The 24,621-nt window shown below is 39.2% G+C and overlaps 2 protein-coding genes across 2 annotated transcripts in view; one reads left to right on the forward strand and one right to left on the reverse strand.

Moving 5' to 3' along the window:
- pcsk2 (proprotein convertase subtilisin/kexin type 2) overlaps nucleotides 1-10,392 on the reverse strand; it is a 34,185-nt gene extending 23,793 nt beyond the window's left edge. Inside the window, exons 1-4 of the mRNA XM_042502122.2 lie at nucleotides 9,926-10,392; nucleotides 8,083-8,187; nucleotides 771-884; nucleotides 233-341 (exon numbers count right to left, since the gene is read on the reverse strand). Of these exons, the coding sequence (XP_042358056.1) occupies nucleotides 233-341; nucleotides 771-884; nucleotides 8,083-8,187; nucleotides 9,926-10,108 (511 nt within the window). The 5' untranslated portion in view covers nucleotides 10,109-10,392. The remainder of the gene's footprint in view (nucleotides 1-232; nucleotides 342-770; nucleotides 885-8,082; nucleotides 8,188-9,925) is intronic.
- The window catches only part of gtpbp2a (GTP binding protein 2a), a 76,090-nt gene that overhangs the window by 26,579 nt on the left and 24,890 nt on the right, over nucleotides 1-24,621 (forward strand). Inside the window, exon 2 of the mRNA XM_088086979.1 lies at nucleotides 18,059-18,169. The gene's annotated coding sequence lies outside the window, so the exon portion shown is untranslated. The remainder of the gene's footprint in view (nucleotides 1-18,058; nucleotides 18,170-24,621) is intronic.

Raw genomic sequence — 24,621 nt, forward strand, 5'->3', positions numbered from 1 at the left:
TCATATAAACAGTGAATGACAAACCAGTCTGAACTAATTATTAGAACATATTCCTCATAACAAATTATCTACATATTTTGTAAGACAGTCTTTTGTTACTATCTATTGTACCATTAATTAAACAGATGTGAACAAAGTAATTAATTAAATCAGAACGATGAATATATGCAGGTATAATTGAGCGTTTTCAGACAGCTCTCAAGGGTAAGACTCATCAGCACTTTGCACCCACCGTCGTCCATGATTGCGATGGTAACTCCTTTGCCCGTGTAGCCCAGTTGCCAAGCTTCAGCCACATTAAGATCCAGCCCAGGGGTCCCGTCTGCCTGGCCTGTGTTTATCTAATCACTCAGACAATATGGAGAACATCCATGACTCATGGCACCCAGGTGAGCTGCCATTAGAAAATTAGTCAGTGTGGAGGATGTGTGTCTGTGTGTGTGTCTGTGTAAGGGAAGGGGAGGCTATGGATAAGGAGTGTTGGGGGGGCGGGAGAAGGTGAGAGGAAGGGGAAGTAAATGTCAGCGACACACCAGATGAGTGATGGTGAGCTTAAAAGTCACGCTTAGGGTAAACAAGAGGGGAGGAAACATGAACGTTGCAATGAGGTGGCAAGGACAGTATTGGCAAGGCTAATTAAAGATGAATAACAGCGTTGATTCAGAAAGTAGTGGGGAATATGCCTGGTCTCTGAGTAATTAAGGTGGAAGAATGTGGGTTGGTGTTGAAGGTCAGGCGGCATGCAGACAGCTGCTTGGCTGATTACTCACCAGATACCACTGTTTGGTAAATAGAGGGTCACTCATGTTAACTTCAATATCATTGATATTCCTGTAGCCGCGCTTCTGACGACTAAAACCCTCTTGCTCAAAGATATTTTTCACCTGAAAGCAAAAGAAATGCCATGTCAGGGTCAGTTTAAAGGCATCAAATGATCTCACAAAACCTTTTCTAAAAGGATCATGCAAAGAGCGAAATGGGGATCGAAGTGCACGGCCATGCCTGCGCAGGAACACAAACTAGAAATAGGATTTCTTATGACGGTCGAGGTGTAGGCGTTTGCTGCTCTGCGGGCAGGAAATCAGCAGACCCAGCTGTGCTCTCCTGTACCATGAAGACAGAACATCATGTAAATCAAAAGGGCTATTCTTTTCCTGCTAATCAGAGCGGCTGCAGCTGGAGCCAAAGCTTCCAAACTCACCTGTCACACAAGGGATGGAGTTTTTTTTTTCTTTTCTTTTTTTCTTCCTCTCAGAACATTTACAACAAAAAGCCACAGCAATTACACTCACAAATATGCTTGTGTTTCTTTGAATCATCAAAGGCACTCACAGGCGGCTGAACAGCTGCGTTTTGGATTACAAATGCACGCTGAAAGCTGCCACAATACCATTTATAAAGCAGCAGAAGATAACATAGGAGAGAGGACATAAATGATGGGATAAATGTCTTGGAATTTAGGTGCTTGATTAGCTGGCGGATGTCATCAAAATGATTGGGTGTCTTTGACGATGATGTCACATTTAGAAATCAAGCAAACAATACACTCCCAGTACTTCCCTGCCTTTATTTCAGTCACCAGTTGTGAGGCATCCCTCTCTCCTAGAAATTGTTTATGTATGTTACTAAACTGTGCAGGACTTTGACACCAAATTTCTAGGTTTGTTTCCACAATCCTGTTGGTTAAGTGATCATGCTTTTGGTTAAATAATGCTGTATTCACTATCACACCATTTCCACAAAATTAGCTGTTTCCAGCTTAAACTGGTTTTATTTATGCCGGTTTGATTCATCGGATGCTGTTTGTTTCTATTTATATCTGTCGCTGGCTTTGAAAGTGTTCCAGTGGACAAGGACCAGCTGATTCATGAAGTCAAAATGAGGAACTCTTTGTACTAAACCTACTTTTTTCCTACAAAAACCTCAACACTGTGTCAGCTAGCTGTAGGAAGAGCTAAAAGCTATAAGTTAATGCTGAGGTAAATGACCATCCCTAACAACAATCTATGCTAATGTTACTTGCCGTTGACTATATTATATGTAAGTTTCAGTTCCCAATAAAAGATAAAACATGAGTAAAACAAAAACAAAATAAGATAAAATAATAGATAAACCAGTAAAAGTAAAAGCACACCTAAGTTCAAACCAATAAAAGAAATAAAAAAGTTAAAAAAGTCATACCAGACGTCTGGAATGTGCAGCTAAAAATGAATGTTTAATTCATCTGTATAAGATGGTTCTGTTGGGGCACTCCAAATGTCATCAGCAACTATTAATAAACCAGCTATTAATGAGACCACTACTAGCTCTTTATTATGTGACAATTGATTTCTCCGTTGTTGCCTCCTCCATCCTCTTTTTCCAACATGGACAATATGACAAGCTCACTGATATTGTCACGGTGCAGGTCAAGAAAAACTTCTTATATTGTTATATTTGGTTGAAGCAGAGAACCAACTTTTTGGGTTCTGAACAAATGTGGTTTTTTTTGGTTGAATTGCTCTAAACAGTTCAAATTAGATGCGGGAACGGAACCAGTTTCATGTTTCTTGAAAACAACAACTTCTGATTGGATACTGTATTGCAAGATTGCCTATGATGGCAGAAAACAACTGAAATATGTTTTCAGTGAACGTGTTGCCAAAACTTCAGTATCAGCATTATTCCCAGATATGTTAATTTGCAACATTTCCTCATTTTGTGAAAAGAAATCTTAATTTGCTTGCTATTACTTTTCCCTCAAAACTTATTAGCTGTTTCAAACTAGTTATATATAAAAATGTAATTTCTAAGAGACAGGGCTGAGTGAGGATGTCGCCAATCAACGGAAGCCATATTAATTCAGCCGTTCTTATTTGAATTCCCATTTCCTGTTTCATCAATCAGGTACCTTCACATGTGGAAAAACTGAAGAGGTTAAGGAGAGGTAAAGGAAGCATGAATCATTGACTCCATAAGAGTCTGACTATATCAAAATTAAGCCTGAAGAGAACCTCTCAAATTGAAATTTATTGTCAACAACATGTTTGTCCCCAATTTCATTTGATGGTTTAGGTTCTTTTTCTGTCTCTTTATGTTAACTGGACTTTCATTACAAATAACTCTATGCTTTAACATTTAATTGGCAAAGATTCCTTTCCATTCCTTTCCTTTCAGTTTTCATGCCTGAAATTTTATTGCTAATAATAAAAAAAACAACCAAAAAACAAATGCCTGTCTCACATTTTGAAACAGGTCCCTGTGGCTAAATGTCTCTTTTGTGCTAACCCTTAGCAAATTCACTCTTGTGTGACTGAGAGAAACAGGCATTGTCCGGTGTGTTTCCTACCACAGATAAGAGAGCAGAGCAGCACTTAAGATGGCCTTTTAAAACGGCCAAAGCCTATTCAGCCAGAGATTTCTTTTATGGCATACTCTAAGCAATCAGGAGACACACACACTGTAAATCAACATGTCAGCGAGTCCTTCAAATGACAAGTCAGAGCTTAAAAAAAATCCCTGTATAAACATGTATATCTCATTTTTTTTCAATGGTGAAAATAATTCAGATATTTTTTTTTCTTCATGAACTGGCCTCGTGTTACATTTGTCGTCACATAATGTCATTTACATTCGTAGGGAAACTACCAGCACTACATTATCCCCACAGCCCCTCCCCCTCACTTCTCTCCATCAATCATCAATTTATTCCATCACTTGGCAGGAGAGCTGGTATTTCCCTTGAGACAGCATGTCAGGCTGCCCACTCACAACATCAAACAGTGCCCATGCACCACCATCACTCTCCGCCTTTGCCCACTGCCTGCTCGCGAATCACAACGCTCCAGTTCACTTCAAATCAAAGAGCTGTGCCGCCTCTCTCCTTTCTCCTCACCCTTATTTTCCTGAAGGCTTTCTCAGCCATGTGTCTTTCAGGGTTAAGGGATGCTGCTCATTCACAAAGATTTATTCTATTACACACCTTTATTTATTTCACACATGCCTCCTATAGTATGCTTTAAATAGATTTTGAATGTATGTGTCTCATGTAAAAAAAAATATCGGAGGAAGGAACCATGGCTGGATGGATTGATGGGGTGAAAGCACGGATGTGTGCATGAATAGATGTCTCATTTGAAATTAATGTGGGACACGAGATGTAAAAGGACAAAAGAGGACGAGGGAGCATAGAGGAAGATGTGGAGGAATATAAGGGAAAGCTATTGGGTGAGTCAGAAGTGGGTCAACATGCTCCACTAATCGAGTCCAACAAAGAACAGGGCTCCTGGGACACTGGGGAAATCCATCCAATACACACTACGAGGCAGCTGCTCATTTAGACTTGTTTTAAGTTTATTAAATCAGCGTGGAATGACTGCTTTAAATAGAAAAATAACAGACTACTACAAAAGGTCACACCCCTTCTTAAGAGGTATTTCACCAATATAAAGAGAATCCTCACATAAAATCACTGCAGTAGAGAGATGCAACTACCAGAATGCATCACGCCTTACCAGACGCTTCCACTGGTGGGTGACATAATGTAGACTGGTCCAAGTAAAACAATGGCTGCCAGGAAATTCGTATTACAGCTAAACTAGAAATATACAGCTCAGGAACAGAATCTTGTTTATATTTGATCAGCGCTGCTTCGTTTTACCACTTCTCTGTTCATTGGCCTCTGTTTTCACTCTGCAGGACACAGTTTGACGCGCACTTCCTGTTCACAACCTCACTATTACAGCTAAACACTGTGTTTAAATATGTTGCTTGACATATTTAAGGAACGAAATAGGCAGTGTAGTAAAAGTCTTTATTTACATTCGATCAGCACTGCTTAGTTTTACCATTTGATTGGATTTTGGTCCGATTTTGAGAGGAAATGACATACTGTATTTAACATCATTTAGAGGAGTTTTTCTGGGGGGGGGGGGTATCAAGGCACTGGTTAAATAGAAGAAAGTTTACCACATTTCACTACACATACTACCCAAATTGTTTACATACAAAGCTGTATGAAAATCAGCGAACTATCCCTTTAAGGCTTTTTTGCATATGTGTGCATAAATGTTTAGAGGTAACAAACTAGTTTCTGTTGTTTTCACAGGTGTAAACCTGACACACGTCTGTTGTAGCGCCTTGCAACACAGGAAGACGACACTTCAGAATGATAAACAGGCAACATTAAATCAGACCAGCTGACCTCATCCATTCCAGAGGTGTACAGAAATCAATAACTGCAGTGTCGCATATGAGCAAGTCAAGCATCTGATTAAAAAGCCAGCATCTGGAACGTAGACCTGCCCATGTCCGTGCTGTCTCACTTCCATTAGCTGTATTAGCTCGGTGGAGTAGCTTGCATTTATTTTCATTAGCGCCTCTCACAACCACAATTAGAGAGGTTAGTTGATTGTCTGCAGCAGGACCTCCACTTTCACCGGCTCCGACGGTGGACAGAACTAAACACACAGAGCTCAGCGTGCAGCCAAACTGTTTTATTTACAAATAAGAGCTTGAAGATATGGCATATTTTTGTGTTTTATGTTATGAAGTAGAGCTGACATGATTTGTCAATTTATCATTGAGTCCAGTCGCCAAGTTAATCTACAGCCACGGTATTTTGAGAATCAGTGTTAAGTATTTTTTTCAAGCAAAAATGAAAACACTACCTGGTTCAAGCTTGTCTTTTTACTGTACATTAATTATCTTTAGGTTTTGGAGTGTGGGTCAGAAGAAAAAAAGAAACTAGCGGATGATACCTCACAAGGGTGTAGGTTTCTCTTTAACATTTGGGGTGATGCATATGAAACTCAACATTTGGGGGTCCTCCCCTGAGAATGTTCAAGTGCCAAAAACTTAATTTCCTGCATTCTGGTGATATTTTACTTCATCAGTTTGTACCTTTTCTGCATCAATTAATGGTGTTTTTTTTTTCTTTTTAGTTCCATCAAAATAAAAATTTTACCTTAGCTTTAGCTTTGAAATTTTTGTCCGCAACTATCATCATGTTTTTTATTGCAATATATCATTTGGAATAGCATATTAGTATATTAGAATATAACACAATACAATACAATTACAATAATTTACCTTTGTCGTTTTCAATGCAAATGCAGCGCCACAACAACTAGACCCACTTTCTTCGTGTGTCTTATGAAACGCTTTCCAAGAAAGCATATAAACACAAATCATACAACACAAAAACAGAACGAGGAAAACATTCAAAGCAATACTTGGGACAAAAATCCAAAAGTATCACCAAAAGGCATGCCTATAAAGAGGGAGTTTTAATAAGTGATTTGAAGCTGGATATTGAATTAGTGGCACTCCACAGGGTTTTGAGTTACCCTGATGGCAAAAACACAGTGGCTTTTTTTTTTCTTGAGACAAGACAGAAAGCAGCGAGGAGCTACAGCTTATGATAGAGTGGTATCAAAATATGTCTACAGAGTAATTCGCACAAAACCATAAGTATCAATATATCTATAATGACAAATTGTGTTCTCCTATCCTTGTTTTCCACACATTAGCAACAACTCATTGAAATGAATATTCAGGTTTTAGTGCTTTCAATTTTTCACAATTTATATCCAATTATTTAATTGTAGTTGTCCTGTTGATTTGATAAAAATGATCCATTTGAGGGCTGTCACAGTCTTGAGCGGATTATGAGGCAATGGGCCCCTTCGCACAGGTACGCAAAGAGCCCCACCACATCTCCTACATAGGACTTCTACAAGGCAGACGGACTTTGCGGTGATTTTGCATCTCTTTGTAGTCATTATGCATCTTTTTGTGGTTTTGCATCTTGTTGTGGTCATTTAATGTCTCCTTTTAGTTTTCTTTATGTCCTTTTGAAGTGATTTTGTGTCTTTTTTTGTCGAGTGATGTCTCTTTGTGGGCATTTTGAGTGCTCTGGTCATTATGTGTTACTTTGACGTTTGACATTTTGCAAGTGAAGGCCAGGGCAATCCCCTGACCCTTTGGGTCCCTGGGCCTGTGCCTGGTAGGCCTGCTAAGTAATCAATCCATGATCACTACCAGAATTTTAATCTTCAACACAACACTAGCATAAAAATTATACCTGGTACCTTTTTAGATACCACAGAAAAAAGAAAAAAATGGAATAATTTCCTGCCCACAGTGCTGGTACAGAGAAAGTCGATGAACACGCCTCCAGTGTGGTGGGTTGGTTGCTGGAGAGACTGCCATAACAGCCACATGTTGACGACCATTTCTTTCTTTTTGGTTGTGTCATCTGTGCAGCCTTAGGTTGAAAATGTGTTTGTAGATGTGCTTTAAAGCTTTGATACTTTCGATACTACAGAATATATTATTAACATCAAAATGTATTGATAATTCTGTCAGCCTTTGTTTTTTATCATCATTGCAGAGACAGAGTATATGATTTCTTATTAATCACTGGCATAACATTGGTCAGGGTTATAGTTTTATGTATTTTATTTGATATGGACATCTTTAAGCACAAAAAACAGATGCAGTGTATGTATTGTTTGCAGGGAATAGCTAATTTGCAACACCTATCACCTTAAGATACTGACTGGGGACCAGTGCTCCTGAAGTCATCATCACCGTAACATCTTCAGAATAAGAATAAATACTCACGCATTTTACACTCTATACTTGGAATTTTATTAATGTGTTCAACATCAGCGTGACAAATCAATAATCTCTTCCTGCTTCTGAATTTTAATTTTTAATTTTATCACCCTCATACTATTTTCTTATTCCACATCCCTGGCTAGTGAAGTATATCTCATAATGTTGGCTTGTCATTATAATGAGTTTTGTATTTATCTCATGGCTTTTGATGTCATGTATCCCTGGTGAGCTGAGTTTACCTTTTCAGTTTTCTGCATATCAGAAGCTGTAATAATAAATAAGCGATTCTTTTGCAAGCTAGGGGCATCCAACTTTCTGCCTGTATTTTTAAAGCCCTGATTTTGTGCTGTATTCCACATGGACACGTGTCTCAAAACAACCATTGTCGTGCAAAGTGAAGCCACACTCTTCTAGGCACATGCATACAGTAAACACACAGTGTGCCTTTCTCAGTGTGCATCCCTGTGTGTGTCTGCTTACCCTGCGGTCTTTTTGGAGCCGCTGTCTGCTGCGGGCACTGCGTTTGCTCCGCCTCTTTGAAGTGTCCTGAGGATAGAAGTGAAAGAGCCCCTCTCCAAAGGGAAGCTGGGAAAAAAAATAGACAGAGGTAGGAAGATGGATCAGGAGCAGAAGCAGAAAACAAACACAGAGGCAGCAATCACAAAGTGGGAGAACTATACAATAGGCCGGTCATTCTCCAGGTGGGAGCAAGAGCACTGATTCCCTGGCTTTCACCTCGGTTCTATTTTCAGGGACTGGAGAACAGTGCTGGAATCAACCATAATAAATCACAAGGGCAGGGAAATGAGATGCATCATCCAGAGCTTTCCCTCCGGCACTGTGCACAGATTAAAGACCCCCTTATGCTTTAGTAACAGCCAGGGTTCAGGTCAATCCTCAAAATAAATGCTTTCAGATGCGCCTGTCAGATCTAATGTGCAAAATGAAATTCTCATGGAAGGATGAGGATTATTCTTATCTTCCGCTGCTCTTTAATTCTACTGTTATTTCCCAAAGAATAGATGAAAGCCTATGATACATATAATAAAAAAGCAAATAGTGCACATCTACTGAATGCTCTTTTAGTAATTATTTTGAAAATTGGCTGATGGCAAAACTCTTTCTCTGTCTTTTATCTCTCTTTGTGCTCACATTTGTATGTGGATCGCGGTTCTGTGTCCCGGTCTAGTTAATTAAGCAACAATATAAGATAATTCAAACAATACAGACAATGTTTAATGATGCACATCCCATTTAGACAAATATAGCTGCAGATTACATAACCGGGGAGCCAGTAGATGGGGTGGGGGGGTGATCTACAAGAAAAGGAACTAGCAAAAAGGACTGGTGATGCTGCACAACCACCACACACATATCACATTATGATGAGTTACAGATTATAACAAGGCTTAATTTTTATGTGGAGTTAAAAAAAAAAAGGTGAAGAAATTCCTCATTCAGAGCAGCGCAGACACCCCTCTGTTCTGTGCTACGCTTCACTGGCTAAGGCTCCGGCCAATTTCACCCACACATTTATTTTGACATGTGACAAGGCACACACACTGTCAGGGTATTATTTCTATTGGTGTGCCATAAATGCCTTGTTATGCGTCTTTTGACATGCGATGCATTTGTCAAGCTAGTTAATGAGACGCAGGTGAGTAAAATGTCTGCAGGAGAAGGCCATGTGTGCCACGATATGCAATCTAAATATGCATATGTACTCTGTGTGTTTTTGATGTGAATGTTACACAATTTAATGCGAAAAATGGTAACCCCTGCTTTAATAAAACATATACTCAAATTAATTCAATGTAAATAAACAAGAATCTCCTCAACCATTAATTGACTTTTTAATAATACACCCTAACTTCATGTTCCAAGAAATGAAATGTAAAAACAAAAACAAAAAAATCTTTCTCCAAACAGTGAAATTGGATGCGTTTGGAAATATAAATGATTAAGGTCTGGGCAGCTTTGATCCCTCAGGGCCATAGGCCAGTGGGCAACCTACTGTCCAGGGCCTGCAGTTGAGTAGGAATGACGTCATCAAATTAAGCAAAAGTGCAATGAAGTCAAACCAAAATTAAAGCACGAGAAACCTCTCTACTGGACTGCTTGTGTTGCTTTCTTCTCTGTGTTTGAGTATTTCTGATCGCGGGAATTTTTCCTTGAAGAATATGTTTACGTTTTAGCAGTTTATGTTGCATTTTTTTTATTTGCAATAATAAATAATTCCTGAAAGTTTTTTTCCTAAAAAATAAAATGTTAAATATATGCGAGACAATTCTAAGCGAGCGTCCCTGTACCCGAGTATCCCTACCTTCCGGGCACTCTGGTACCCATGTTGTGTTGCAAGTTGGTGCGCCCCATCCTGTGCGTCCTCGTGCAACTGAACCAAAAGATGGTCCGTTAAGACTCCCTCTGCAGCCTGCGTCGCAAGCAGCAGCGCGTTCAGCAGCACCATAAATCCCACGGCTGTCCCATGTCGGGGAGATCCACGCATCGTGTCTGGATTGTGTCAATCCGCCCCGTCTGCCTGCCTGCCCGTCGGAGTGAAATCAGTGTGCGGGATGCTCCTCGCTAAAGACGGGAGGTGGAGGAGGAGGAAGAGGAGGGAGAGGATGCAAAGGGGGTCGAATCAAAGCTTTTGCGGACGCATCTCCTCGTCGTCAGCTGATGAGACCACTGGAAGTTGTATTTCACCGAGCCGCTCCTGCTGTGTGTTGGGGAGGTTGTGTGTTGTGGACCAAACCTGCATCCTCAGCTTTCTATCTCTCCTCCTCCTCTCATCTGTAATTCATTTACCTTACTCGCTCGGGTAGTTTCTGCGCGTGACGTTGTACCAATGGGCTCAGGCGGGTGTGTCCCGCCCTTTCCTCCCCCGGATGAGCTCGGGGACACTTTTCAGCACCTTGGAGAATTCCTCAGAGTTGATGGGAATTTTATTGATTTGTAGCTGACGCTGACCTTGTTGAAAACGGTTTCACCACACTGTAAAAAAAATATCCTGTAAAATTATTCTAAACTACTGGCACCTGTAGTTGCCAGCATCCTGGTAGTGTTTTTACAGTGTCAATACTGTAAATTACTTAAATATTGTATATTAGCGTGAAATTTACTACTGTATTTTAAAGTGGACTTTGAGGTTACAGCCTAATATTGACCTCAAAAAGCATCAGGATTTACAGTTTTTTACTGTATGTTGGAAAACTGCACCTTACTGTTGGCTGTATTTTTACAGCAATTTCTTAAAATGTACATTTGTCATGACATGTAGTTGCCAGCATCCTACTGTAATTTTACAGTGTCAATGCCGTACATTAGTCCAACATTATATTACTGTTAAATGTATTACTGTATTTTATAGTAGAATATGAGGTTTACAGTGTAATATTGGCTCAAAAAAGCATTAGGATTTACAGGGTTTCACTGTATGGAAACCAGGATCAACATCATTTTTCTTATGCAGCGCTCAGCCACCTCTCACAAGTATTTAAACCTTTGAGCCCTAAGCAAATTGGTTTGATTAATTTTGAAAACATGGGGGAAAAGGCAATGAACAACCTGGCAAGAAATATCTGGCAATTTGCAAGAAATTTGTCATTTGAGAAATTATTATTTTAAAATAAAATCTCTAAAACTAAAGTATATTTATGATTAACATAGTTTTACCTTTAAAATTATTTTTCAGAATTATTATAATTTTTATGCATGTTTCTTCTTCTTTCTTCTTATTTTCCCACTATTGGTGTTTGCTTGTCTGTTGTTGGGTTTTTGTTGTTATTGTTGCTGATTTTCAGTTCTATATTTTGTACTTTTTGCTAAGGATTCTCATGGCCTTCTTCCCATGTTTTTCAAAGATATCAAGCTCATTTGCCAGGGTTTCAAATGGTTAAAAAAATGTTAATTACTGTTAAATTTTCATTGTATTTGTATAGCAGAGGTCCGAATTCAAGTCCGAATTGGCTTCAAAAATCATCAAGATTTACAGCATTTTACTGTATTTTGGAAAAATTGTAACAGTAAGGTACAATTTTTACAGTGTCAGTAAATGATGTCAACATTATATTACTGTTAAACTTTTTACTGTATTTTACAGAGGAATATGAGGTTTACAGCGTGATATTGGCTCCATAAAGCTTCAGGATTTACAGTGTTTTACTGTATTTTTACCGCAGCAATTTTAGATTTAAAAAAAAAAAAAAGCATCAAGATTTAGTAGTGTTTCACTGTATTTAGGAAAAAACTATATGTAATTGTTAGAATTTGGCCACATTGTTACAGCAGTTTGTTGCAGTGCAGTGGAAGCTAGTGTGCCATATACAGCTCTCTACCTCTTCATCATTCATATAGAATTCCTATAACTCAAAAGGATTGAGCCTGTAGTTCTTTTTTAAAACAAAATGACATATTGTATGCCTCTGTTGTGACCAGCCTGACCTTTTTTGTGTGGTGGAATGTAAGAGCAGTCCCATCGGACTGTAATTGGTCATGTGGATGTGAACAGCAGGTTATTAGAAAGAACCCTGCAAAAAGACTTCTCCTACAAAGGCTGCTCATTAAAGGACTCTCTTGCTTTCCGCCTGCTTCCCTGCTGCTATATGATACATGAATAGGTTAGAAGGCTGCTGATGTAACAGTGATGTGCAAGTGAGAAAATAGAGAGCAAGAGGGAGAAATGAGTTTCTGTGATTGTGATGCTTTTATTTTCCCTCAAACAGATGAGGTTCAGTGAAAAAAGGCATGCTTGCTTACTGCTGCACAGCTGGAAAAGAGTTTGATCTTTTAGTTTTTCAGCCAGGACTTGACTGGTCACTTAATGCGGCAGGTCATTGCCCTGGCTTAAGTAAAAATAACCGCTGAGCCCCTTTTATTCAGTGGCCCATTTAAGGATCAGCAGGTTCTCCAATAACAGAGCTCTGTATGTGTTTTTACACGGGTATGTGGGCTGTGTGGAGCAGGATTGTTTTGTTTTCCTGATTTTGAATAACGCCATTGTTGTCATATGTCAGTAATTTCTGTCAGCCCATAAAAACCTATATTGTTTGTAAAGTAGCATTGCTGCATACTTTAGTGCCGGACCTAGCATATTAAGCGCCCGAGGCAAGCTTCCCCTGCCATCCCACAATAACATATTATCTTTATCTTGTATTTACCCCCAAAAAAAAAACCAAAAAAAAACGACTGCTTGACTTGAAGCAATCTCAGATGACTGAGAGGGTCACTGACTGATGTTACAAATCTCCAGCTTTCAAGGGGCAGCCCTTTTCATTTTGTTTTACTCTAAAGGCCAATTCGTAGTTAACGCGTCTGCCTGTCTGCAAGGGTCCAGTTTGGGTCCATGTGTTGTGTCATCACCACCCATATTCTCAATTGTTAAGCGCAAATACCTATGCCAATGTCTGCTTGCAACCCATGTTTTTGTGACTATACCACATAACAAGCGTACAGACTGAGCATGCTTCAGTTACAAAATATAATCTCTCATTCGAACTCCAGTCCAGACCACATCACAGCGGTCAAGCCAGACGGCCATTGCACTGCAGTGAAGTTCATTTTAAGTTGGATATCTGCAGTCATTCACCCTGGACCCAACGGCACCTTCTTAGCTTTAGTTTCACCCAAATGTGCCAGTAGGACAGTAAGCCCACCTCTCAGCCCTCCCAATTACTCATCGACAGATAACATTAGATCTTTGGATAATTTTTCCGTAATGTTAGATTTATTTGATTTTTTTTATAAAAGGAGGAGGAAGAAAAAGGGGAGATTTGGGGGGCTCCCTCGGGTGGCACCCTTGACAAGCATCTATGTTAGGAGGATCCACCACAGGCATGCTTTAAATATTAAGCTTCACAAAAATGGAGCTAAAACAAGATTTACAAAAGCGATCCTACTCATTTTACTAGTCCTGTTTTTTATGTATTTGGAATTGCATCAATTTCCAGCGACAGTTTCATAAAAAGCAGTCTAAATTGTGAATTCAGTGATGAGAAATGATTAGTTTTCATGCTCTGCAGTCACTCGTTAGTGAAATGTGAGCTAAAAAATTCACACAGTGAGAGAATAAGTACAGCCTTATAAAATATGCATATTTTATGAGCTGTGTTTTGTATTCACAGTGTTCATCCCTGTTAAGTCAGTGTACACCTCTTTCAAAGATGCTCATCCATCAGCAGAATGGTGCACTGTCACGTGCAGTGTTCACCATTACATAATGTTATTATAAAGGTGTGGTAATAAGGAAGAGCAATAGCATGTGGATCAGTTATCTCAGAAGTCTGGAAAAATAATGAAGGTGGATTTTCTATAAGTGGATCCGCTTTTACTAATCGCTGTGTCCATGCTCCCTGTAGACCTCCTCCCACACTCCTGCAATTCTGCAGCCCAGAGATTATTTATTTAGCTCGGGCAAGCCAGCAACCTTCCCTTCTCCATCAGTACACCATTCTTCACTGCTCCTCCCTTGTGACTGATCTGCTCTCCTGTTTTGACAGCTGATTCACATGTCATCATATATGTGTGAAAAACCTGTAAAGGTTCAGCATCTTCTGCTTTTAGCCAATTATTGTTGTTTTTTTCTGCCAAATCACTAAAAATTTGTGTTGTGAGTGGAATGAGTGTTTGTATGCCTTTAAAGCTGCTCCATGTCCCACTATGTGAAGTAGTATTCAAAGACTATGACACTCTGCTTTATTCAGCCAAGCCTATAATATTTTTGCAGAGAGAAATGGACTCTGTTTGACATGGTGGAAATCATCTCACTCAGTTATGCAGTATATAATCAAATTGGTTATATAACATTAATGATATTACTCAGCGCAAATTGTTCCTGATGTACAAAGAAAGATGGTCTTTCGATAAACTGAAAAACTGTAATGTACGCTTATTATGTTATTTGGCTGTTATAATGGAAAAAGTATGGTGAATATGAGACAATGCTGGGATCCATTGTTATCCTAATATTATGTTTGGATTCTGTTAGCTGAATCAAATCGGTTTGAATGTTCAATATGAATATTCCAATATTTGTTTCATTTTCTACAAAAAATTTAGAAGTTTGAACGGGCGCTGTGGGACATTCAGTGTGATAGCAGCATTTACATAATATAATAAACAAGCGAACGGTGCTTCGGCCGATGCTACATATAAACTGCATGTCTGCAGTTGCAAAGTCCAACGTGAAAATCAAGAGCAAAACATCCCTAAAAGTACAATACACAGAAAAAAAACTGCCTGACTTAAAGCAATCTCAGTCGACTGAGGCTGACTGATAATTTGAGCCTCTGACGTTCAAGGGGAAACCCTAACTTTTTTACTTTCTTCCATTTTTTTTTAGAATTGCTTGCAAACATGATTTTTGACCTGATGACATGAGGTGGCAGAGGTCAGAAAGTAACTCATGACTTCAGTTTGGGATCTCAAATGTGATTAAATCAGAGCCGTAGTCACATATTTCACACATTTTTAGACAATTAACAGATTATTTTTAAAGCATTTTTAAGTCCAAATCCTTGATCAGGGGGTCTCAAAGTTTTGCTGACTGAATGCCATTTTAGGGAGTCATCATATGATTGAGTGCTGCACAAGAAAAGAAATGATATACTGTTCACCATTTTTTATATAACTTCTATGGCATGCTATAATATGACATTTTTTGGAATTTTTTGTAACAAACTATGTCATGGTGAGACCACATTGGAGAGTTTGAGAGACAGTTGGAAGTTTGCATCAAGTGTTTGTTTCTATCAGTAGAGTGTGGACCCCAGCGTCACTTCGCGGTGGCTCACAGATTATGTAACCTATGCTTTGCAGTCTCATAAGAACTTGTATCCCTTCTGGTCACGACCCAAACAAGCAGCAGTTCCCTCTCCGTGTAACTCAGATATGGAGCGTCAGTGCATCCTCACTGAATGTGTTCAGGGTTCACTGCACTAGAAATGTGTCAACAGGTGAACTGTTGCTCGAATCAGGACACGATAATGGTAGTTGTACATCCTAAAGTGTATTGTGATCACACCAAAAGGTTAAATACATTCTGTCCTGATACACAAGAGGCAGACACTGCCAATATTGTGCATAGAGAACAGGCTAATGAAATGGACACTACTATTAATATTTCTGGTGTTCACTGTTGGTAGTCACACCAGAAAAAACAGGCAATTAAATTCATCTATCAAACATGAATTCAGGCTTGAACTGAAGGTTCATTCTTGACCTTGGGAACAGTTTGACTAAATATTTCTCAATACAAGATCCAGGTAATGTGCTGTTTCTGAAGCTTTCAATCTTGTGGCCCGCAGTGGGTGACCAAACAAGTTTCTGAAGAAATTTTAGTCATTTCTGAATCAGAAGCTAGTTATCCATCTGCTTTTATTTGATGATCAAATGTCACTTGATCTCACTAAACAGCATTATGAGCTTTATGACTGTCTGTAGTGATATTTGAATGCACATCTTTATTCAAACAGATTGTGATTTATGATTTTTAATTTGTAATTGTAAATATATGAGTGTTAACCACATGATGGGTTTGAGACAACAGCTTCAAACGCTTTGTTCCCTTTTAAACAGGGTTCCTGCGGATCTTTAAAAAGTCTTAAAAGGCATTTAATTCATTAATCTAAAAATAGGGCCTTAATTGGTATGAAAGTAAGTTAAATTAATCTCTCAACAGTTTTAGAAGAAGGATTTTATAAATCTTTTTTTCTGATATTGGATTGCAAAATCTTAATATAACAGGTAATGTTGTTGTTGTTTGTTTGTTTTTAATAATTTCCTAAATTCCTTTTCTCAAACTCATCATGATGGGAGTCTAAACAGTTAAATGTCACATCAGATTAACACAACATCAGCCGGAAAACAGGCCAGAAATGCCAGATATTTCCCTCTTCTGTTTGTAAACAAAATTGATACTTTTCTGATAATATGATATGTTGCTCTGGTTGTTTTTCCAACATTTGACGGAGATAATCTTTTCACTTGACAAAATGTTTTATGTTGCAATAATCATTTGGGCAAAATAAAATTCTACTTCTTTAATTGTGGTTGTTCGGAAATTGGTTCCTAACTTACTTCCAAATGGCATTAAAAAAGTCTTAAATCTACCTTGTCTTAAGCTGCAGGAGCCCTGTTTGAACCCTCTCCTCACGTGAACAAAAAAACACAAAATAGGTGCCCGAGGCTTCGCAAGTAGCACAGACAACTGTGTTAGAAAGGTCTCAGTCCTCCTCTTCTTCCCTAATGACTGATGGCTCTTTTTTTCTATGCTTAGCACAACTCCATTAAAGATTGAACTCTTTGTAATCTTTTGTTATGCAATTTACAGACCCCACTGGAAACTGAGCAATCCATAATAACTTTAGTAATATGTTTACATGGCTTACTGTTGTGATGATTTTGGTCCATATAAAAATATCATGGGTTGATTGTTTATTTAAAGCTCTGGAGACTTTTGGAAATTGGACGTTTATGATGCTGTTTCATACTTTATGATTAGGCAGCCCTATATTATAGGCTGTGCAGAGATGACATAACATTAATGGGGTTGTTAAAATGCAGGGATGTGTATCTGCGGCAGTGTTGGAGGAGGAGCAGAAAAACATGGATCTTTAATTTTTCATACTCGCCTGAGGCTGGGAGTGGATGCAGACTGCCTGTCTGTGTTTCTGCTCTGAGTTTCAGTGAAAACGGGAGAGATTAGAGAGGCAGCTACAAGCTGTGTGTGCATGCTTATCATACAAGCTGATAAGCATGCACACACACCAAAACACAAGGATCACAAAACCATGACAAAGCCTCAGCAACCTCTGCCACAGAGCTTTCAACCAGACTTGGATTGTTTGCTTGCTCTCAGACAAGAGTATTGATCTTTAGCTCCTGCACTGTAGTGTATTCGATGCAAATTAAAATCCATCCAGAAACACAGAATATGTTTTGCAACAAAGCTGCATTCTATATGCATAGTTAATGAATAGTTTATGAATAGTTAATGATTGCAGGAGAGATCCAATTCCTCTGCTCTTGTTCAGATGCTGATTTAACCAAGGCTTTCTAAAATGCAGACATTCACTGAGAAAGCATTTGAGTTCAAACTTACTCTTCAAGTAAAGCTCTCCAAATGTGGCCAACGTTTTACAGTTTCCCTCTTTATTAGTGTCTCAGAAATTAGGAGCAGTGCATAGAAAGCAGACATAAAAAAAGACAAAAGCAGTTCTGTCTTATCCCTCCCTGTAGTTAAGCTGTCATTTCAGAAGCAGCTCTATACTCTTCTGCTCCGTCACTGCCAGCCACTGTTGTGGGACGGGACGTCTCTGAGTGAGTGGTGGATTGTGGGTACTATATCCGCATTGATTGCAGTATGGATAGTGCCGGGAGGTGCACTTCTAATGGTTTCATTCGCTCTCTCGCTCTATCTCTTTCTCTGTGTCTCTCCGCTGCTCTCTCTATATCATAGGAAGCCACTGCCTGCCTCTGGTTCTGTGAGATAAGATGCCGGCCTTCACAGGTAGACAGATATCAAAACCCACAGGCTTCACTGCTCGTCATGATGGCAGAGGGTTGACAGGTGAGGACATATCATTAACCCGCTGTCATTCAGTCATTCAGTTTGGCTTCAGCTGTGGTCTCCTAGACATGAGATGAGGCAGCTGAATGGTTCTTGGTTCACACATATACTTCAGTCATGGAAGCCAAGATGCAATTAATACTAAACTCTGTCAGGCAATTTTGGAATTTTGCTTCCATAGCTTGTCTTCTTTCAGACTAGTGGATAGAAAATGTCCAAAATGCACGTTAAGGTTTATTTAAGTTCAGATTTCGATCAAATTGTATTAGATAATGCATCATTTACATATTTAGACAAACAATTTCAGAAAACACACAAAAAATAATTAGCTTAATGTAAGTAATAAACAAGGAAAGTTTCATTGTTATGTCTATTAGTTAAAAATGTTACCCTATTCACCCTCACGGGGCAGCTGCCACTCTCGTGAGCATGCTCGGTTCTGCATGCAGAGTTTATGACGGTTCAGCTTTTTCAACCACAGAAACCACAATAACTTTAGAGATGGAAATGATACAGGAGATGCTTGTACTGTTAATTCTACACCTCTTCACCAGCAGAGAACACGTATGAAATTGCACTGAAACAACATCAGTTTCAGTATTTGATTAACCAGTCTGGAACATTATGATAGTAGTTAGCAAAATTTGCCAAATTGATCGTGTTGTATTGCCAACCATCTACTCTTGTTTAAGCTCCAACTAGTTCTATTCATTGTATCTTTAGCTGCATGAGATCACAGTGGGTGCACAGCAGCGGCCTGTGGTGTACCCAGTGATAGGACTTGAGGTACAGAGTTGTACCTGTTGCCGCTGATTCAGATTACCTACTTTCAAAACGTATACTCTGAAAGCAGTGAACAACATACAACTCATCATAATGTTATTTCACCACATTATGTTTTATTCACCAACCGGAAAGATAAACTATGCAATTGTTTCCCTTTCTAGAAAACACATATTTCCTCTGTCTACCCAGCTCCCTCTATAAATCCTTGCACAAATGGAACGTAAACTCACTGGGTCTGTGCCAAAGCTTAGTATCAGTATGGGGAAAAATGTCCTATATTATAAATGTTCTGTGGAAAAACAATCCACCATCGCAGCCTGTAGCAGTGCAGTTGTCACACAGCTTTCCTCATAAACAGCAGTGGAAAGCAATGGTACCACCTGCTTTGTTATTCAAAGCGTATTCCGAATATAAATTTTGTTTAATTGGAAAAGAAAAACAACTGTGCGGGCAAAGATTATGCATAATCACAATAATTATTTCCCTCTGTGTATTACTTATTTCGAGGTGAGTATTCTGCACTGCCTAATGAATGCACCACCTAGGAGGGAATAAAAGAACATGCAAATTAACGTAAAAGATGAATCATGTTCATCAAGACAGAGAGAGGATAAAAAAAAAGTCTGAGACTTATTTCACCAACATGTGTCCAAATTTCATACACGTTCATGTTAGAAAATGTTGGTGAATCTGTGACACTTCATTTACTATGACATCTAAACCCATGGATGGATTAATTAAAAGGCTTACCAGCTACAGGACCAGGGGCTCAAAATGGTCCCCTGCGAAATGTCAGTCAAACTAACATGTACAGTACCCACCTCAAAGAGACACAGAAAGACCACAAAGAGATGAAAAGGAACTCAAAGGAGACAGCAACGATGATTAAGAGAAACAAAATAATTACAAAGAGGCATTAAACAACCATAAGACAATAATATACCTCAAAGAGACACAGAATTATCTCAAAGTAATGCAAACAAACAATTCAGAGACTTCTACAAAGAGAAAGAAATGCGAGACACAAAAAACACAAGGAGATGCAAAGAGACTAAAAATGACTACAAAATGACAACAAATATCATGCATAAATAAACACAAAAAATGACAAAAACATATCACAAAGGGATACAAGATGACCTTAAAGACACAGAAAATGACTTCAAAAAGATACAAAGTGACTGCAAAGAATCATAAAACAACCATGGAAAGACTCAAACATAGCTCAGAGACACAAAACAGCTACAAAAAGATGCAACGGAACTACAGAGAGACACAAAATAACCACAAAACAGACAAATATATCCCAGAAGGACACAAAAAGATGCTTTTGAATTACAGAGAGACTAAACATGATTAAGAGAAAGAAAACAATCAAAAATTGCAAATATACCTTAAAGGGACTCAAAGAGACGTCAGAGACAGGAAATAACACATATACTGTACCTCAGAGACACAAAATGACCACAAAGGGACACAAACATACCTCAAAGAGACATGAAATAACCACAAAGAGACACAAAATGACCAAAGAAAAGACACAAATAAATCTCAGACAGAAAATAAATACAAAGATGTATAAAATTGCAAGAGATGCAAAATCATAAAAAAAGATGCAGACTGACTACAAAATGATGCAAAACAAATGGAAAGGAGTCAAAACCACTGCAAACTCTGTGTATCTTCTAATTCAGAGAGATGGTGGGGCCTTTTGTATATTAATGCCCAGGGGCCCTTATCTCATAATCCACCCATGTCTGAACCTGGCACTATAATGTTATGCTTATCTCTATACTACATGCTTTACAGTAACTGCTTTCAAACGATCTCTGGGTTTCTGCTTTTCTGCTAATGAAAACATCAGCGCAACAAACGGCAACAATTTGATTGTTGGAAAATGTGATTTTGAGTTTTAAGTACAACATTGTTTGGGTTGTATTTTGAGTGGAGCCCATTCTGCTCTGTGTCACATAATGGGATGATTTGTCAAAAGCACAACAGTAATCAGCTAAATGATATCAGCGGGTGCGTTAGAGTTTACAGCAAGTTTGTGAGTGAGCAATTCTCATCACTGAGGCACGCATTCGTGCCCAGCGTGCACTCAGAAATGATGTTGATGTCATGACTGCAGCGGTGTAATTGCCATCACTGGTGTATCGTGCCGAGTGCACCCCAACATGCCTGAGTCAAACACCTCAAACACATTTGCTGTGATAATTTTGATTGGACAGTGTGGAAAACATTACCTCAAAGTTAATTTTTTTTCTAATCAATCCTCAGCTATTCACAGCACTGCCAACTTTCCCATTTCCTTTTATAAGCTCATTAAGTCGTCAGCGAAGTCAACCACCTCCAATCTGATGTCTGAGCAATTATCAGCTTCAGTCGGGCTGTGACGTTTGACGGTGCAGTGTTTAACATTGCATGCCTTTTTGGTTTGATGAGACAGCCTGACCTTTGAGGCACAACAGGAAATAATCACTGTGTAACTAATGTTACTGTCGCGAACCATGTTGAGCTCCATGTCCTCGTTGAAAACAATCATGCAAAAAAACCTGACTCTCAGGGAAAGTGTAGTGAAAGGGGTCACCCTTTCCATTTGTTTCTGTCAGGTTAGAGTCATTTGAAACTGTAGCACCCTTTATGTTGCCTGTTCAAGGCATGAATATCACAACATTGTGCCACTTTGCTGCTCTTTTTAAGGTACGATCACAAAATTGGGGAATGGGACCATTGGCATGACAGGTGTGATGTTTTAACGGTAGGTGCAACCCACCATGGGAGATTTAAGCCTTTAACACCTGCATCAACATACATTTTCTTCAAATTATTTCATAAAACACGGGGGAAAAAACATACAGAGCACCTTACTGCTCAAAGGTGACCAGGGAATGATCTGAAAATTAGTGGGGGGCATTACCAGATATTATCCAAAAATTATGGAAAAATGTCCAGAAAACTATATTTATAATTCTCTCAATATTATTTTATAAATTATGTTGCAGTTCTGTTTTTAACACTTTCTTGAGGTAAAATTTTTCTTTTTTGTGTGTTTTGTTTGGGGGTTTTTTTGCCTACTTTCAGGTAATTTTTCCTTCTCTTTCTTTCTTTTCTCATCACCCTTCTCTCACGTTTTTCAAGCAGCTAATAGCAGTTAGCGGCTAACTCAAAGAAGGACAGCAGAACGTCATGCCTCTTTTGGGTTCACGATGCTGGCATGCTATCTAAAATCACACACTGGAGGGGGCTGATGCTGCCGTGGTTTTGTGCAAAAATGCAGAGGCATTTTTATAGTGTCCCTTTAGTGTGATCTCTGTGTAAAAAGGGCTTGTGGGTTGAGAGTGTGTGTGTATCTTTAAAGCAAACACTTATTTTGTGAAAAACTTAAACATTAACCCAGGATATTTTATCGTGACTGCACAGCAAGAAATACTGAAATGAGCAAGGGAATGTTGAGAATAGAGTGTAGAAAGCTCAGTGTCAGCTCATCAAGTGCAGAAAAGTGCCTGTTGTGCTAAGAGGCTAATTTCTGTTACTTACTGGAAGGGGACAGGCCAAGTGACCTTGGAAGGATATGATGACAATGGGGCTGTATTACGCAAACGGCAGCAGCAGCATGCACAGCAGTCTCCATGTGTGGGTACTGATGCTCTTTCCATTTTAAAAGAACATTAGGGCTAATGGTAATGGTATCTCAGAGGTTTCCAAGCCTCTTTCCAGTACTGCCCTATATACTAGCAGCCAAAGAGCAGTCCATTAGGAAAGCAAACAATAGATGTTTTTCAAAGGCTACAGAGGGCACAGGGTAAACATGTCTATGCCACAAACAATTAGCAACATATCATGTGGTTAGGCAATTTAGCAACGCTCAAGTTTCCGACATTATCCTTTGATAAGACAAGCAAATTGTCAGGAACAAATGAATAAAAAGACGAACAGTACTGAATTAAAGGGTAACTTGAGTGACACTCTGAGAGTGCAGACATCTGCCAAGGCTAAACGCGTTATCTTGCAATGTTAAATGTTTAGTGTACAGCATTAATGGGCATCTATTGGCAGAAATAGCATATGATATCCAGAACTATATTTTTTATCAGTTTATAATCACCCGAAAATAATGGTTGTGTTTTCAGCACCTTAGAACAAGCTGCTGCTATCGACATATGGAGTGGGTCCTCATCCACGAGTCCACCATGTTGTTCTGCGGTAGCTCAGAATAGACAATCCAAACACTGGCTCGAGAGAGGTCCATCTGCTTTTTCGCTCTTTCGCATTTTCACATGAGCTATTGTCATTCTCCTACACACTTTGCACACAGAGGAAGTTTCAGTTCTGCAACCTCACCCCAAGATGCCACTACTTCCTATACACTGGACCTTTAACAAAAAAGAAAATTACTTTTGTATGCCGTGGGCTCAGATCTGCTCCAGAATTGAATGGGATTTTCCCTAGGCCATACAACATCAGTTCACCAAGTTTCACGAAAATCAGGCCAGTAGTTTTTCAGTAATCCTGCTGACAAACATACAAACCAAACATTACCACCTTGGCAGAGGTAATAAGGAGTAAACATTTCTAGGAATCTAGACACAAAGTCATTAACACAACCACTTGACATTTAAGCATCAGCTACGGAGCACAAAGGTTACTATTGGTGCAGAGAAATGCTGTGTAAAAACCATCTATTGTATGTGTGCATTATGCGTGTGGGTGAGCGTGTTTTTCCATGCCGCTCAGATAAGAAGGCTCTCTGTGATTATGTCCTTTGTGTGTGAATGGTGCACACATAATCTGCAGCAGTGACTCTTACGGAAACCCAGAGTTTGACACCTTTCATCAGACTCTTAACACAGATGTGAGAACCTGCATCGTTTGATCCAGCCTGGGATTAAAGATGGCCACAGTCTTCTTATGGCTCAGTAGCTGCACAGAGTTGACAGCAGCTGAACGATAAGCCTGTAATTCTGCCCACTGACTGTGAAGTCAGCGCAGCTAATTAGCAGTTCTGTCCTGGGCTGATTCATTTATTCAGTGTAGCCTCATTTATTTAATCACGTATTCATTTGCATACCGTTTCATCGTTTTCACTTCCCAACTTTACTAACCATAGCCACTTTATTTTAGATATGATTAAAATCTGTTCACTTCATTATAACCAGTCAGCTGTGCAGGGGATGATGTACAATACTTCCTTCAGCATCTTCTTCAAGGATCCGTTGTGCCATTGTAAGAAATAGGCTGCGAGCAGAGTGTGTAAATAAACCCCTCACTGGTCACTCCAGAGAGGGTCAATAAAACTACAAGCTGAAATGCATTTAGAGATCCTCAATGAGAATCTCATTGTTCATTCTACCCCTGCGATTTGTGAGGATACCCCAGCCAATCAATACAAGGACCATTAGGCTTAACAAACCTGGTCCGTCTATAAACTGCACTCAGGCTCTGTAAAGCAACAACATGTGCTCCAGGATAGCCTGCCTTCCAATGAAGCAGTGATACTCAACTTATGGCCCGTAGGTCAAATCTGGCTTGTGATAGGATCATTTACAATGACAATAAATGAATTCACACTGCGATTTTTTATGTACTTTAAATGTAAATAAAGGTCCTGACACACCAGACCGATGGTCGGCCATCGGTCAATGTTGGCCCATCTTTGAGTGACC

Source organism: Plectropomus leopardus, chromosome 13, assembly GCF_026936395.1.
Source record: "Plectropomus leopardus strain MGB_pleo_1.0 chromosome 13, ASM2693639v1, whole genome shotgun sequence".
In the NCBI taxonomy this organism is placed as follows: domain Eukaryota; kingdom Metazoa; phylum Chordata; class Actinopteri; order Perciformes; family Serranidae; genus Plectropomus; species Plectropomus leopardus.